Source organism: Toxotes jaculatrix, chromosome 11, assembly GCF_017976425.1.
Source record: "Toxotes jaculatrix isolate fToxJac2 chromosome 11, fToxJac2.pri, whole genome shotgun sequence".
Classification (NCBI taxonomy): Eukaryota; Metazoa; Chordata; class Actinopteri; family Toxotidae; genus Toxotes; species Toxotes jaculatrix.
This window is the reverse complement of record NC_054404.1, coordinates 17,130,242-17,144,488: the sequence shown is the minus strand read 5'-3', so window position 1 is coordinate 17,144,488 and position 14,247 is coordinate 17,130,242. Positions and strand designations below refer to the sequence as shown.

Genomic DNA, 14,247 nt, shown 5'->3' with positions numbered 1-14,247 from the left:
AGGAGAATAATAATAATCCCTTTAGTTACAATAGGGCTTCGCATGAATTTCATGCTCGGGCCCTAATGATGGCACCCACATCTTTCACAGAACTGTTGTTGTTGTTGGGGTGTTAGAGAGTGTAGGCAAATGCAAGTTTGTATGTGTGTCACTGTCCCAATTCCAAATCCAAGGCCAGCTGTAGCTCTGGGTAGACGGACTGTCAACAGCGTAAAGACTGAACCTCTGCCCACACTCTAGCATGACTCCATCTCTGCACAAAGGGCAGCCTGTGGAGAACTTCCTGTGTGAGGATTCTTGCATTTGTGGGCATGCTGCAGAGACTGTAGAAGTCAGACGATGTGACTCTGGGGGGGGGGGGGGGGGGGGGGGGGGGGGTGTACCTCTTCTTTTGTTGAGCTCATTTCTAAACTCTCTCTCTTTCACCAGTTCATTCTGTAGTATCTTGTCCCTTGTTTTGTGTCATCTCCACCTCTTTCCCTGCTGCCCAGCCTCCCTGTTCACTCCCCTCTGGCCTCTTTATTCCATCCACCACAGAACAGAGTACAGTTTCTAGGTTTCAACACCCAGAGCAAAGCCACAGTGCCCCTGCAGCTTGGGACAATTACTCCTTCCCCCTTGTGGGTCGGGTCATACATTGTCACTGGTATCATGACATGTGGGAGAGGGCTTTAATGATTTTTTTTGTCTGTGTTCTCAGCAACTGGTGGATGCCAGAGCTTACCACATTGGCTTTCCCCGTCTTAGAGTGCACATTGATCATTTTACCAACCAGTTTATAGAATAGTAATGATCTGAAAAATGGCCGATATTAAATAAACATAGTGGCCACAGCCTTGAATTTTCCAAGATTTAACTTCTGTCTGGTTGCATTTTCCCTGCGCATGAATCTATATTGTTTTTAGCCATGCTAGCGGCATGACTCTCTGGATGACAATGTCATTCAGTCCACTTTGATTCCGACTGAAATATCTCAACAACTATTGAATGGATTGCCATGGAATTTGGTCCACACATTCATGGTGGCCAGAGGATCCTAATGACTTTGGTGAACCCCTGACTTTTTATCTCGTACCACTGGCACATCACTTATCAGTGAAATATCTCAACATCTACATTGTGGTCTGGAACACACAGATACTCATTGTCCTCATTGTCCTCATTGTCCAGAGTAGGCTATGAGTCCTACAAACATCAGTGATCCCCGCACGCGTCACACTATGACAAGTCGGCGATTATTTTCTGAAGCCTTTGAGGTGGTTGCTTTGGACAGTATTAAGTGGGGGGCTAATTCTTTGTGCCAACTGGGGTGTTACTAAGTGTCTCTGAAGGCATTAAAGAAAGCATTCTTTTTGTACTATATCACAGTTCAAATAATATGGTGACAGCACAGTTTGGTGTTCAGGAGGATAAATTTATATAAACTTGAACTGTTGATCATATTCAATTACAGTATGATTTTTACAGAAGTCTAGTCATTGTTTTGTTTTAATGTCCAACAATGCCAGATGATGACAGCAGTCTGCTGTGGATCCAGACCTTTCCAGGAATAATATTTTTTGTTTACACCACTTCTGTTTGTCCTCTCTAGACAGAGCTGTGCAAACTAAGCAGATCAGAATATTTTTCCAGAGTGGGAGAAACCCAAGAACCTTTAAACAGCCCCACAAAAACAAAGAGCACTGTGCTTCAAAAGATGTAAGTATGATCTAATGCAGAACTTTCCAACCCCACCAGTCAGAGAGGACACTAAAGTATCTGCTCATATCCTCTTATCCTTTTAACTTTTACAGTGCCAAACAAGCTGGTGTCCAGCAAGAGCTCTGTGGTTCCAGTATGGGGGAACAGCAAGTTAACCAGCGAGCTCGTCCCGAAGACCAAAGAGGGGAACTTAGAGCTGGAGAGTCAGAATCAAGCCGAAAAGAGACTCTGTCCAGCTCTGGACAAAAAGCACCCCCAGAGACACACCACAAGGTACCTTGCCAGAGTGCTTTAGTTGAAGCCATGGCTCAGATTGAGACTACTCGAAAGCAGGGCCTGACCCAGGAGCAGCAGACTGAGAAAAGTCCTCCAGACAGCATCAACCCAACTGGGGCCTCAGTAGTTTTCTGCCAACAAGAAATCAGTCAGGAGACCAGCAAGAGCAAGAGGTGCAAGCTGAGCAACGCAGGGGAAGACCCTCACCCACAGAGGGCCAAGAGGACGTGTCTTGGAGGACCTCCAGCTGCAATGCAAACTCACTCCACCGATTGCTCCACACAAACATCCAAGCATGACCCTCTTCCTCTGCCGCCCCTTCCTCCAGACGAAGCCAAGGCAGAGTCCAAGGCTTTCCCAGTCTCCAAGTGCAAGAAAACCACACTGGAAGTAGAGCTGCTTACTCCAGGGAAACGCGCCCAGAGGCTCCCCCTCACAAGCAATAACACGGCACAGACAAACCAAAACAGGCTGGCCGCAAGTCTGAGGGGCCTATCTGTCAAGCCTGCATCCTCAGGCTCCTCTATTAGTTCCAGATCCACACTCGGAGAGGAGGGGAGCGAATATGTGCCCAGAACCTCTAGATTACGACGACTGAAGAGGTCCTGAGGGGGAGAAACATGCTACAGTAAAGATGCCTGACGCCACAGAGATAGAGATGATATTGTGTCAGGGTACATGTTTTACCCCACGCAGTCTCCTCAGATGACTCGCATTTGAACATGTGTCACATTTTACTACAATATCTGTTCTTTTCACATGTGCTGTACAGACGGTGCACACACACACACACACACACACACACACACACAAATGCTGAACACATAATGGCAACTGATACACGAACGTTTGAGTTACACTTTGTCAAATACTTGAAACAGACTTTGCCTCCACCCATAAGTAGTGGTGGTCAAGAGAGGCTCGCAAATGAAAGTCAAAAACCTTTAATTGGAGTTTAGATTTGGTTTTGTGTTAAAGATTGGGGATTTCAGACAGGCAGGAGCCATGCAGTACGTCATGGCTTTCAGTCTGAAATACTGGCTCCTACGTGTCTGAAAACTGTCCAGTTTCCCCGCTGAAGCTCTGGTGTGATTGATTGCTGTTTCCAGATTTATTTCATCACTCTCTTCTCAAAAATGTCTTTTTGTAGTTAGATTTCATTCATATGCAATTTGCTCGGTGCTTAGTTGCTAAGCACCTGAGATGTATCTTTAAATTTGAGGGTATCATGCAGCTTTTAAATTGAACGTGAACCAAATATGTGTGGGTATGTGAGCAGTATGGAAGTATTAGTGGTTTTATTTGGGTCGTCTACTGTATCGCAGGTTAAAATGTAGCTGCTGTCGTCACCCCAACAGTCAACAGGGCTGTTGATGTCACTCAGTTGGCCCAGGCCTGCAGAGAGAATGGGACAACCAGGGGCCAACAGTCACTCATATGACGACGTGTGTTAACAATACATTATTGAATTATTGAACAATACATTACTGAATACATTACTCCTGATTTAGTTTTTACTTAAAATACATTTTGTCATATAAATAAATTTGTTTTTCCCAGTGAAAAAAAAATCTCTCTGAATATTTGTGGAAATATGCAAACAGGCTGATAATTTTCTGGAAGCAGCCTCCATAAAAAAACATGTAGATCACTGAGCATTGTTTTGCTCATACACAGTCCAGACGGGCTGAAATTTGACAGCAAAAGTCTGTCCAGCAACAGTGATGTTAGCAATAAACCAGTGCTTCTCTGTTCCCATTCTCTGTCAGTTATTAGCGAGTGTAACCTGAGACGCAGAAGCAGAAGCCAATTTTGTTCTTATCAAGACAGAGACAGTATGGCACATTAGTGAAACTGAACGTAATGTTTTAAGTCCTAATATGTCATTGTCAAAAGGTGTTGATAATCTCATGCTTTGGCTCTAATCCTTTTAAAGAGATACTGCAGAAGAATACGTCTTAAAACCAGTTCAACCCTACAACGTAGGCGTCTCAGGCCTTACAGCTTGAAAGGTTTTAGTTAAGCTTGCTACTTAAACCAGACCAACAAGGGCAACATTGTGTGGGGATCATGAGGAGCAAGGGTATTTTTGTCTCTAGGATTGACTTAATACGAGGATGGCTTGCTACAACGTAATTAGCTGTAAACACATTTGGACAGAGACCTTGCTCAAGTCTATGATGTGTCTCCAGCAGCAGTTCCCACGCCAGCTGCATGAGAAATCTTTCATATGCTCAGACATGTTTGGCTTGATGCATCACAGACAGACTCTTCACTCGCTCTCCAGAACAAAGACAACTTTAATTCTCTTTTCATACAAAATATTTAATAAATATGACTTTCAAAAATATATTGCCAGATCAACACATAATTCTCAAGTTCATAACACAAAGTCAAAAATAGGACAAAATGTTGCCATGATCTCAAAGGGTTAACAAATGAGATAAAACATGTTTGTCTTTAAGAGCCTCATTTTTTTTAAAAGAAACATGTGCACAGAAACAAAGCAGACTCTTGCAGAGCAAGGCAGTGTATTTTTTTCTGACTCTACAGTGTTCCCATTGCCCCCCTACTGTTCAAGTACTCATGGTCTAGCTTATGATATTACGCTGACTAAAGCAGATGGGAATTCTGGTGTGTCTCTATTGATGTGACTTGCATTGCAAGCTGGTGGATTTTGACAGCCTTTGAAATATGTCAATGGGTTAAACTGAGGCTGCTGAAGGATTTTTGTTCCCTTAAGTATTTACCCATTAGTGGCAAGCAATATGTCTGCCACCATGTCCATCCCTCGCAGCAGCCGTGATCCTTTGTTGTCCTAACCTCACTTGTCTTCAATCAAGGTCCTGGCAACAAATAATGAAATGTCAAATGAGTGGAAAAACAAAACAAAAAAAGTATTTCTTTCAGGCCCGAAGTGCCTATCTTTGTCTTTGAAATTCTTTTCAAATTTGGCTTTTATAGAATGTGTTGAAAAAAAACATTTTTTTAAGTCACTGAAAGAAATGGTAGGCTTCCACAGCTATCAAAACCTTCAAACTAGACATAAATAAAAAGGAATGATATCTTAAGGCTCTTGATTATTAAGTTAATAAATCAAATATACACAATGATTAATAAAAAAAAATGTACATATCTACATGTTCTAAATTGACACATAAATTCTTCATATTGGCAGCAACTGCTGACATTGAGCCCTTCCCTCCCCCTCCCCACCAAAAAAATAAAAATAAATAATAAAGTCGATCTTTTTTTTTTTTTTTCCTCATTTGACAGTTGCTGAAGTCTAAAGCTGAAAAGGCACTTTCTCCAAACGGAACTAGAAAGAATTCAAACACATACTAAAAATAATTAGCTCTAGTGTTGAACACGTCGGGTAGTTTTAGTCATTGTACAACAATTACACCAGGAGCCCCTTCCATGTGTCCACTAAATTTAAAAAAAAAAAAAAAAAAAAAGGGAAATGAAATGCATAGGAAGACACTTTTGGAACTAGTTCTACAGTGAAATGTATACCAGTGCCTTGTGTTTCCAGCCAACCAAAGCAACTGTCACTGCCAGTGTAAGCCAGCTTGTCAAAACTTAAATTAACACGGGGAATATCTGAAAATACTGTGGGGTCACGACTGACATTACAGTTTACTAACTACGCATGCCAAAGCTCCCCCGTTTCACCCACCACCGGGGTGTGAAGGCATAAGGCTTGGTTGCACAGCAACACAGCTGTCTGCTATACAATGTAGTCCATCCTGTTTATGCTGTTTGCTGTCTCCAAGTCTCTGTTGTCCTGTTTATTAGTCCAATTAGGATGTTTGGATGTGGAGTTGGGATTGGAGATGGGCGTCTTCTCGTCCCTCTCCACCAGTGTGTATGCTGGCTGTTTGGCAAAGCGGCTCTTCTGCAAGTGCCTCTCCTTGTCGTCCTCATCCCCCTCGGGATGATTTGTCCTTATTTTGGCAATGATGGAGTTCTTGTTTTCGTAGTCTTTGATGGCCACCGTAAGGCCCACGTGCTTCTCTATAGGGTTCTTGATCTGGTTGAGCTGCTCCCGCACGTTGTTGGTCGTGTTGTCCTCGGAGCCGGCAGCCGATGTCCCGTTGTGGTTGCTCTGTTTTCGCCGGCGGCGCATGCACCACAGCAAAATAAAGACCAGCACGAGGACCCAGATGACAATAAAGATGGAGCTCAGGAGGGGCACAAGGTAATCTGACGGAAGAAAAGAAGACAATCGCAGGTCAAAGATATGCCACAAACAGAAAAACGTTAAGCCCCAGTTAAACAATACACAATAGGTTTTAATATTTACTATGTCAAGCTTTCTAAATCATTAGCATGCTTTTGTCAGTGCAACCTGACCTCTAAGCCCTGAACAGGGGAGGAGGCTGCTTCTATTTGGCTGTGGCGGCAGCCTGCTGTCACCGTGCTGATGAATGGCGGACACATGCCGGAGTCTTACTATGAGTCCAGCCAGTCACAGTACGAGCCAATCTGAAGCCACGTAGCCAAGCAGCTCTGCTCTTTTCCATCAAAATCCTTGGCTAGGGTTCTTTTTAAGCTCTATTACAACTGCCATGAGATGGCAGACCTGGGCGGCCCGAGGTGTGTGGGAGGTTTAAGGAATTATTTTTCAAACAGGCATATTTTTCTTTGGTGCATTGCTGTCATATTCAGGCCTTGGCTCTATCTCATCTGATCTTTGAAAAAAAAAAAAAAAACATTGAAAAAAAAAAATCCTCCCACCCATTTCTACACATGCAAGTGTGTGCAAGTCTGGAAAACTTCATAGGCAACAAGCAGAGTTTGTAGGCGGTTCATACCAGTTTTACTGGGGCTTGGCACGCGCACTTCTGCAATAGCGGAGATGATGGTGTTGTTGGCGTTGCGTTTGCTAACCAGGTCGATTATCCTGTCTGTGATTTCTTTAATGGGGCTCCGGTCCAAACGATGGTCGTCGGTAGACTGGAAAAGCCAGGAAGAAAGTGAAGTTTCAAATCTGCTGGCTTAGGATTTTAAGTCCTATCTTGTCTATTGATTGTGTTTACTTGCTCAAACTGATGACACAAAACAACAAAACCCAAATCCACCACAAATCCCATTGGAGCATGTCTTAGTGCTGCTAAGAATGCGCGCTCCAGGCTGTAAATCAACAAGGATTTTTTTTGAGAGAGCATTAATAGAGGCAGACAAACATATGGCAGACTGAGAGTGGGAGGAGGGACTTACGATGCAGACGTGGATCTCGTTGCTGGCTGAGAATGAGGGGTCACAGGTTATGGACACAGAGTGCTCCAAGGAGAAATTCTTCACTAAGTACAAATGCCTCAGCTCCTTACACACTTCCTCCACAGTCAAACCCTGGACAGGAAGAGGAATTGAAGCAAATTTTAACGCACATGGAAAAATAGAAGGGAATGAGGAAGAAAAAGGAAGAGCTAGGCCTGCATTTGGCAATAGGCTCAACTTGCTATCTAGTTGGGATCCACCTCATTTAGATTAAAGACCACAGGCTCATATACTTGTCACTATCTGCTGTCATGCTTGTTAGGCAACTGGCAAGTGATGATCCTGTGTGGTGACAGAGTCGCCAGTGGTCCTGTTTAGCTCAAATCCATATGATCCTGAAATTAATCTCAGAGTGCGGTAGGGTTAACAGGGGATTGGCATGAACAGCAACGTCATGAATGCCTGATTTTCAGAAAAACCAAAACTTGGATGAAGACAACAAGACACAGAGAGAAATATCCCACCATTTTTTTTCTTCCTGGAGCACATTTAAGTACAACTGAATTTTTTTTTCTTGGGGCAAAGAAATCCTTTTGCCCCAGAGGGATGGTTGAGCACTTCTGAAAACCTGATCTTTCACAGTTTTCTGCTCCCATTCATTTAACAGTGGTGGCATGAAAAATGACCTTAAAGCCCTTTAATTCAATCTCTCCCTCCCTGGTGCCTAGGTAACTCACTTGAGGCATGATCTCCTTGTTGAAGGTGAAGGTGATGTTGGCGCAGCTGTTGTCCTGGTAACTGGAGCTGGGGTGGCATTTGGTGGGAGGCGGGGGAGGGTTGGAGCGCCAGCACTCTCCGGAGTCGAGGCAGGGCTTCACAAAACAGTGGCCCTCCCTGATGGGGATGCAGCTCTGACCTGAGGGACACCCGCCTCGGCCTTTGGCACCCAGTTTGCAAGATGCAGGGCCACACCACATCTGGAGAGAAAAGCATGATGGGAAAACAGTGTTGAGATAATGTCACTTTTTTTTTTTTTTTACAAGAAACAAAAAAGACTAAGGCTTTTAAGGCCATCTAGGGATGTTAAGGTTAGTCTACCCCCACTTTGTTCCAGACTAGGGATGAACAGATCCACATTTTTTCACTTCCGATCCAATCCCAATACCTGAATTTGGATATCTGCCGATACCAATACTATTCCGATACCACAGCTCTGTTTGCTTTATATGATATGTACGAATGTATGCATGTATGTCCCAAAAGGCAATTTGGGGTAAGAATAAGGTCAGAAAAACAGGAAAAACTGTTAACCCGATACCGATACTGGATCGGATAGGCCCCATTCCTATTCCAGACTAAAATAGTTCAACAGCTAAGGAGTGGATTTACATTAGAATTTTGTGCAGACATTTGTGGTCCCCAGAGGATAATTCCCACTGACCTTAGTAATTCCCTCACCTTTTTTACTCTACTGATTTTTAGTGAAATGTCTTGACAGCTACTGGGATCAGGATTCAGTCTGTTCCATTTTTTGGGCTAAGAAGAAACACCTCAAAACTAACATGCTAAACTAGTGGTGAACAGGGTAAGCAAACCTGCTAAACACCAGCATGTCTGTAATGTCACTGTGAGCATGTTAGTATGCTAATGTTAGCATTTAGCTCAAAGCACCACTGGGCTTAATTACATTCTTGCAGTCTTGCTAGCACGGCTGTGAACACTTGTTGTCTTGCAACATTTCTATCCTATAAAACCTTTTTTTTTTTTTTAACAAAAATAAATGAAATTTCTCTGATTAATGTAAATGACTAATTGTCAAAACTATCATCTATAGAATAAACATCTGTAAACACAAAAAGATCAGCAGCCAAACATATTAAAATCTTCAACACACATTTATCCAGATATTTGAGGCCAGATTTTGGCATGTGACAATTTACACTTTTGCTGTACAACTGAAATGTATCTGTAGCACTGGGCACCAGAGATTCAACACCCAGCCCCTAAAACAGGACTGTAAACTGGAACAGCATCGGTGACACCAGTTTCTCCCAGTCAAAGATGTTAGTAGCTTTATAAAGATTCATTTTTCTCCAATGCACCTCAAGGGATATGCTTCAATAATCTGTATGAAACACACAAGCTACCTTTTGGAAAAATATGGTAGAACCAACATATAACGGTGTTCCCACATTAACATGGCGGCCTGCATCTTACAGGCCCAGATCATTTTCACCCCATGATGCATGTTCTTCCTGGGGGCACCATTGTTCATCTGCTGGGTTAAACAAGCATGATAATGATAGCACTACTCCAGGCCTATACTGTATATCACCCAGTCTTCACCCAGTTTGACTTTGGGAGATTCTGAGCTGGCATCTGACACCTATTTCTAACACTGCCATTGTGTTTCTTTTCAAAACAAATGGCATCATCTCTGTATAGAATTTAACACTCCCGAGACAACTCCACCCCGTGACACAGTGCTGTTGTGGCCTGACATGGCCCTACCTGAGATCTCTGAAGATAGTGGAGTCTAAGATGCAGCCAACCATGCAGCCTTTGAGTCTATTGCCGTTTATTACAGTTATTCTCCACAGCACTTCTCACATTAGTAAACAGTGACATCATGTGCTCCACAGCTGCACAGAGTCGTCATAAATACTTCACTTTTGCATTACTTCTACGTGTAGTTAGTTTGTTTGGACATACCTTTGTGCACACAACTTTCCCATTGGAACAGTGGCAAGTGTTGCAGTCTTCGTCCCATTTGGCTCCGTCAAGGGTGATGTGGCCGTTAACAGAGCAAGGTTTTCTCGTCACTGTGTTCAACACGACGCAGTGTTAGTAATATAAAAGAAACAGTGTGTTATGTGGATTTTGTCTTCTATCATCTCCTGAGGACTTGTACCTTCTTGACAGTGAAGCCCAGTCCTGTCTGGTGGACACAAGCAGCGATATCCGTTGATCTCATCCACACAAGTGGAGCCAGAGGCACACGGAGAGGACTGGCACTCATTAATATCTGTCAGGGGGAGACCCAGAGGTAAGACATGACTCCTTTGTGAAATAAAGAGCACAGCCAGACAGCACACAAATATTGGGTTAAGCAGTCAGCACACAAATCTAATTCCTAGGCTAAATTCACTGAGGTCATGTGTCATTTGAACAGTACATACACATACACGCCAGTTAATAAAAAACAAGCAAACATGCTTTAAATCAGCCCTGGACGTTTTTGCCCCATGCAGCTTTATTAAAAGCAGCATCATTAGCAGGTATGCAGGAGCTAAAGGCTGGACTTAGTAGAACAAAGGGTTTGCAATGGGAAAGAATGTGACCATCTGAAAGCCTTTAAGAGGGAAAACAATCTGTGTAATCAGTGTCAGAGAGCATGGCTGATTAGCTGTTGGCCCGCTAAGCTGGTTTCCCCCGGGGACAGCAGCAGGGCCCGGTGAGGTGACACCGAAATGGCTCAGCCTGGCCTGCAGCCCAATGCACAGATAATTGGCCGGCTAGACCTTCCATTTGGAGCGACCAGGACGATCCCGCTGCCCGGGCCTTCTCTAACTGACGGCTCAAAAAAGAGGGATCAGGGAGGAGTGGGAGGCAGGGTTAATACTCACTGATCCGACAGTCTGGACCCGCGAAGCCTGGGGCGCACTCGCAGCGGTACCAGTTATCCCCGTCAACACAGGTTCCACTGTTGTAGCTGCAGGAAAAAAATTTAAAAAAAAACAAGGGGGACTGAAACTTCAGTTTGTATCTCTGGATACCCCGAAGGTTAGAGACTGACATCTATCCATGCTTCTTTTATATCAAAACCATTTCAGGCTGGAATTTTCTCACCAGTCAACATATAATAGCCATTCTCATAGGCAATTAAGGCAATCAGACTTGCTCTTTTTATTGGACAAATGTCCGTGGGTTTGGGAGTGAGCTCCAGTGGCGTGTGGTTAAATAAGAATCGCACCTGGGAGTTCACAAAAGAAGGTTAGCGGATTGCATCCCAGAAATTACATGGAAGGGTGTATGCCTTTCTCAGCAGAGAAACGCTGAGAGAGAAAGCCTGCAGGTGACAAACTATGACACCAGAGGAGAAGCTTGTTTACGTCTGTCTGACTAAATCTTGAGGAAGTGTTTAGCCTGCACTTACCATGGGTGGGGACTGCAGTCGTTGGTATCTGAAAAAGGAAAAAAAAATAGAGGGAGGCAGAGACAGACAGAAAGTAGTAAGTGTGCTGGTTTTCATTCTCTCTCTCTCTCATGTACAAGTGTTTGGTGCACATGACAGCAAAGAGCACGTCTGAGCTTGCGTGTGCAGAGGCGTGTTGGGCTGGTCGGGCCTGGACTGATTACTCTGCTCTATTCACAACACAGAGCAAACAACCGAGTCGACTCTCACTCTAAAAAATGAGTTCCAGCCCCCACCACCACCACTGCCACCACCTACAACACCTCCACACCCAGATTCCCGTCTTGGCTGTTTCTCCCTCACAAAAGTCGGGGAATTTATGTTTTAGAGTACATGTGTACAGGGCAGGGATCCCAGGGAAGCCAGGGAAATGGAGGAGGGCTGTAGAACAAGCCGACATGTCACTGTTTGGACAGGAATGCAACGAGAGGGGAGAGTGGGGTGTGTGTTGGAGGAGGAGGAGGAGGAGGAGGAGGAGGGGGGGAGAGAAACATCTGTCTCCACTTTCCTGAGCCCCTCTCTCCCTCCTCCTCCTCCTCCTCTTTCTCCTCTCATGGCCGCCAGCAGCCAGGGACAGAGGAAAGAGATAAAAAAATAAATAAATAAAATAAAAAGGTACAGATCTAGAGAGGATGAGAGTGAGATTTAATCAGATGCAGGACTTCACCTCTGCACTACGTAGAAAGAGGTTTATCATCATTTAAAAGCAATAACTGTCCACTGTTATCCCTTCCACCACTCCCCCTTAAATAGCACTTACTCTGGGTGCACGTGGGACCCTCCCAGCCTTCCTTACAGACGCAGGTGAACGACTCCCCGGTCACCACACAGGTACCTCCATTCTCACACGGGTTTGGAAGACAACTTGAGTTTTTGGCTGAGAGAAGAGGAAAAGTTCGGCTTTTGTCAGTGAGTTTTTTTCCCCCCAAAACCTTACACAGGATTATCAGTGCGATCATAAACCTTAAATAGTCACAGGAGACTGCTGTTGGTTTGGCTTTTTTTTCCTGTTGGGTTTCCGTTTTCTCTGAGGGAATCTGCATTCCATGACTTTGAAGTGTATTGTCAGTGGAATCTGGGATTTTAAGCGAATATCTGTCAGCACTCACAGGAGAGGGAGAAATGGGTGAGGGAGGAGCGCTGACAGAGAGAGGGGATAAAAACTGTTTGCGGACCTCGCAAATCTGACAGATCTGATTAATATCTGAGACAAGACGGAGCTCTCCCACAAAGCAATCTTCTCCTGTGTGTGTGTGTGTGTGTGTGTATAAATATGAAGCATTAAACCAAACCGCCGTAACTGCGTGACTCACCTATGTTGCACGTTGTACCCTCCCACCCTGGTGAACACTTGCACTGGAACGTGTCGCCCTCGTCGTGACAGGTGCCTCCGTTGTTGCATGTGGCTTCATCGCACTGACTTTCGCCTGGAGAGAACATTTCAAATCTTAGGGCTGCTTACAATGTGCATTCACACACAGAATAAACACACTGTATAGAAGAAAGCGTAATTATATACAGCCATAAGCACATACCATTAGCCTGCACAGACAGACTACATGGGTGTGGAAAAAAAAATAAAAAAACAAAAAACAAGGGCTCTTACGGGAGTGGCATGTCTTTCCCTTCCAGCCATTCTTGCACTCGCAGAAGAAATCAGTCACCAGGTCTCGACATGTCCCTCCATTATGACAGGGGTTGGTGCTGCAGTCGTCGATGTCTGGTGGAGACATTGGACGGGAGAGTGATTTATGTGCAGTATATCAAACACATCATCAGACAGACGTTTTATGTTGAAACATGGATTGAACTGTTTCCATGGGTGCGTGGGTTTGTTTTGACATCCCAGGACAAGCAGTACTACTCACTGATCTCGCAGTGGTCACCCTCCCAGCCGTCGCCGCAGATGCACTGGTACACGCTGACTTTGTCGATGCACGTGCCTCCATTGCGACATGGGTTACTCTCGCAGTCGTTGATGTCTGAAATTTTAAAAAAAAGCGGGGGGAGGGGGGGGGGGGGGGGAGGCAAGAAAATTATAAGACTGGGAATGTTTTTTTTGATAAATGGTGATCAGTTGTGCATTGTGTTCCACACTGTGAGTGAAATCTTACTCTCGTGACAGTAAGTGCCTCTGAAGCCCTCTTGGCATTCGCAGCTGAACTGGCCTCCAGCCTGGCTCCGGCAGCGGCCGTGAGGTCCACACACATTTGACGAAATGTAGCGCTCTCCTCCCGGTGTGCTGTTGGACGCCACAGCGACTGTGCAGCTGTCAATCACTGCGGAGAGGAGAGGCACAGAGATAGTAAAACAACTGGCGAAGCCTGTTTGAACAAACACTTGTTCCGGGTCATAAAATGTGGTTTGTGTCCTCAACTTAATGTGATGAGGAGGAATGGGGGTTTAGCTTATTGCTGGTATTAAAATGCGAGTTGTGCAACCATCTAATAGTCTATACTAAAAAAAAGAAAACACGGAGGGAGATAGCAAAGAAGTAAACAAGAGAAACAGTAAGCGAGAGACGAGATTAAGTAAGAGATCTGCGCAGTAACAGGCCTTTACAGATAATAATGCCAACAAGTTGGTAAAAATTCCCATCCCCTGAGGAAAACAGTATCACTGTAAGGATGAGGAAAAAAAACACAGATTGGAGAAACAGCGATAAGCTGTTATGCTTTCATAAGCAATTCAAAGAGATCTTTTTCACTCTGCACTGAAATCCCTTCCTTTCCCCCTGTCTGATCAGGTTAGGAGTGCGGGGTGAATTCGCTCCCCTGTAATCACTTAATTCTTGCCAAGAGCAGAATCTCACCGTCTGGTATCTGACTCCGTGGTTGGTCCACTCACTCAAT

The 14,247-nt window shown here is 44.5% G+C and overlaps 2 protein-coding genes across 2 annotated transcripts in view; one reads left to right on the top strand and one right to left on the bottom strand.

Annotated features, from left to right (window-relative positions):
* Window positions 1–2,586, top strand: part of LOC121189251 (SLX4 interacting protein) — a 72,882-nt gene extending 70,296 nt beyond the window's left edge. The window contains 3 exon segments of the mRNA XM_041049187.1: window positions 1,592–1,698; window positions 1,794–1,974; window positions 2,035–2,586. Coding sequence (XP_040905121.1) covers window positions 1,592–1,698; window positions 1,794–1,974; window positions 2,035–2,586 — 840 coding nt within the window.
* Window positions 2,587–4,259: 1,673 nt separating this feature from the next.
* jag1b (jagged canonical Notch ligand 1b) overlaps window positions 4,260–14,247 on the bottom strand; it is a 28,440-nt gene continuing 18,452 nt past the window's right edge. Inside the window, exons 14-26 of the mRNA XM_041049185.1 lie at window positions 13,510–13,674; window positions 13,264–13,377; window positions 13,002–13,115; window positions 12,709–12,822; window positions 12,156–12,272; window positions 11,357–11,384; window positions 10,827–10,912; window positions 10,112–10,225; window positions 9,913–10,022; window positions 7,938–8,177; window positions 7,201–7,332; window positions 6,795–6,936; window positions 4,260–6,183 (exon numbers count right to left, since the gene is read on the bottom strand). Of these exons, the coding sequence (XP_040905119.1) occupies window positions 5,708–6,183; window positions 6,795–6,936; window positions 7,201–7,332; window positions 7,938–8,177; window positions 9,913–10,022; window positions 10,112–10,225; window positions 10,827–10,912; window positions 11,357–11,384; window positions 12,156–12,272; window positions 12,709–12,822; window positions 13,002–13,115; window positions 13,264–13,377; window positions 13,510–13,674 (1,952 nt within the window). The 3' untranslated portion in view covers window positions 4,260–5,707. The remainder of the gene's footprint in view (window positions 6,184–6,794; window positions 6,937–7,200; window positions 7,333–7,937; window positions 8,178–9,912; window positions 10,023–10,111; window positions 10,226–10,826; window positions 10,913–11,356; window positions 11,385–12,155; window positions 12,273–12,708; window positions 12,823–13,001; window positions 13,116–13,263; window positions 13,378–13,509; window positions 13,675–14,247) is intronic.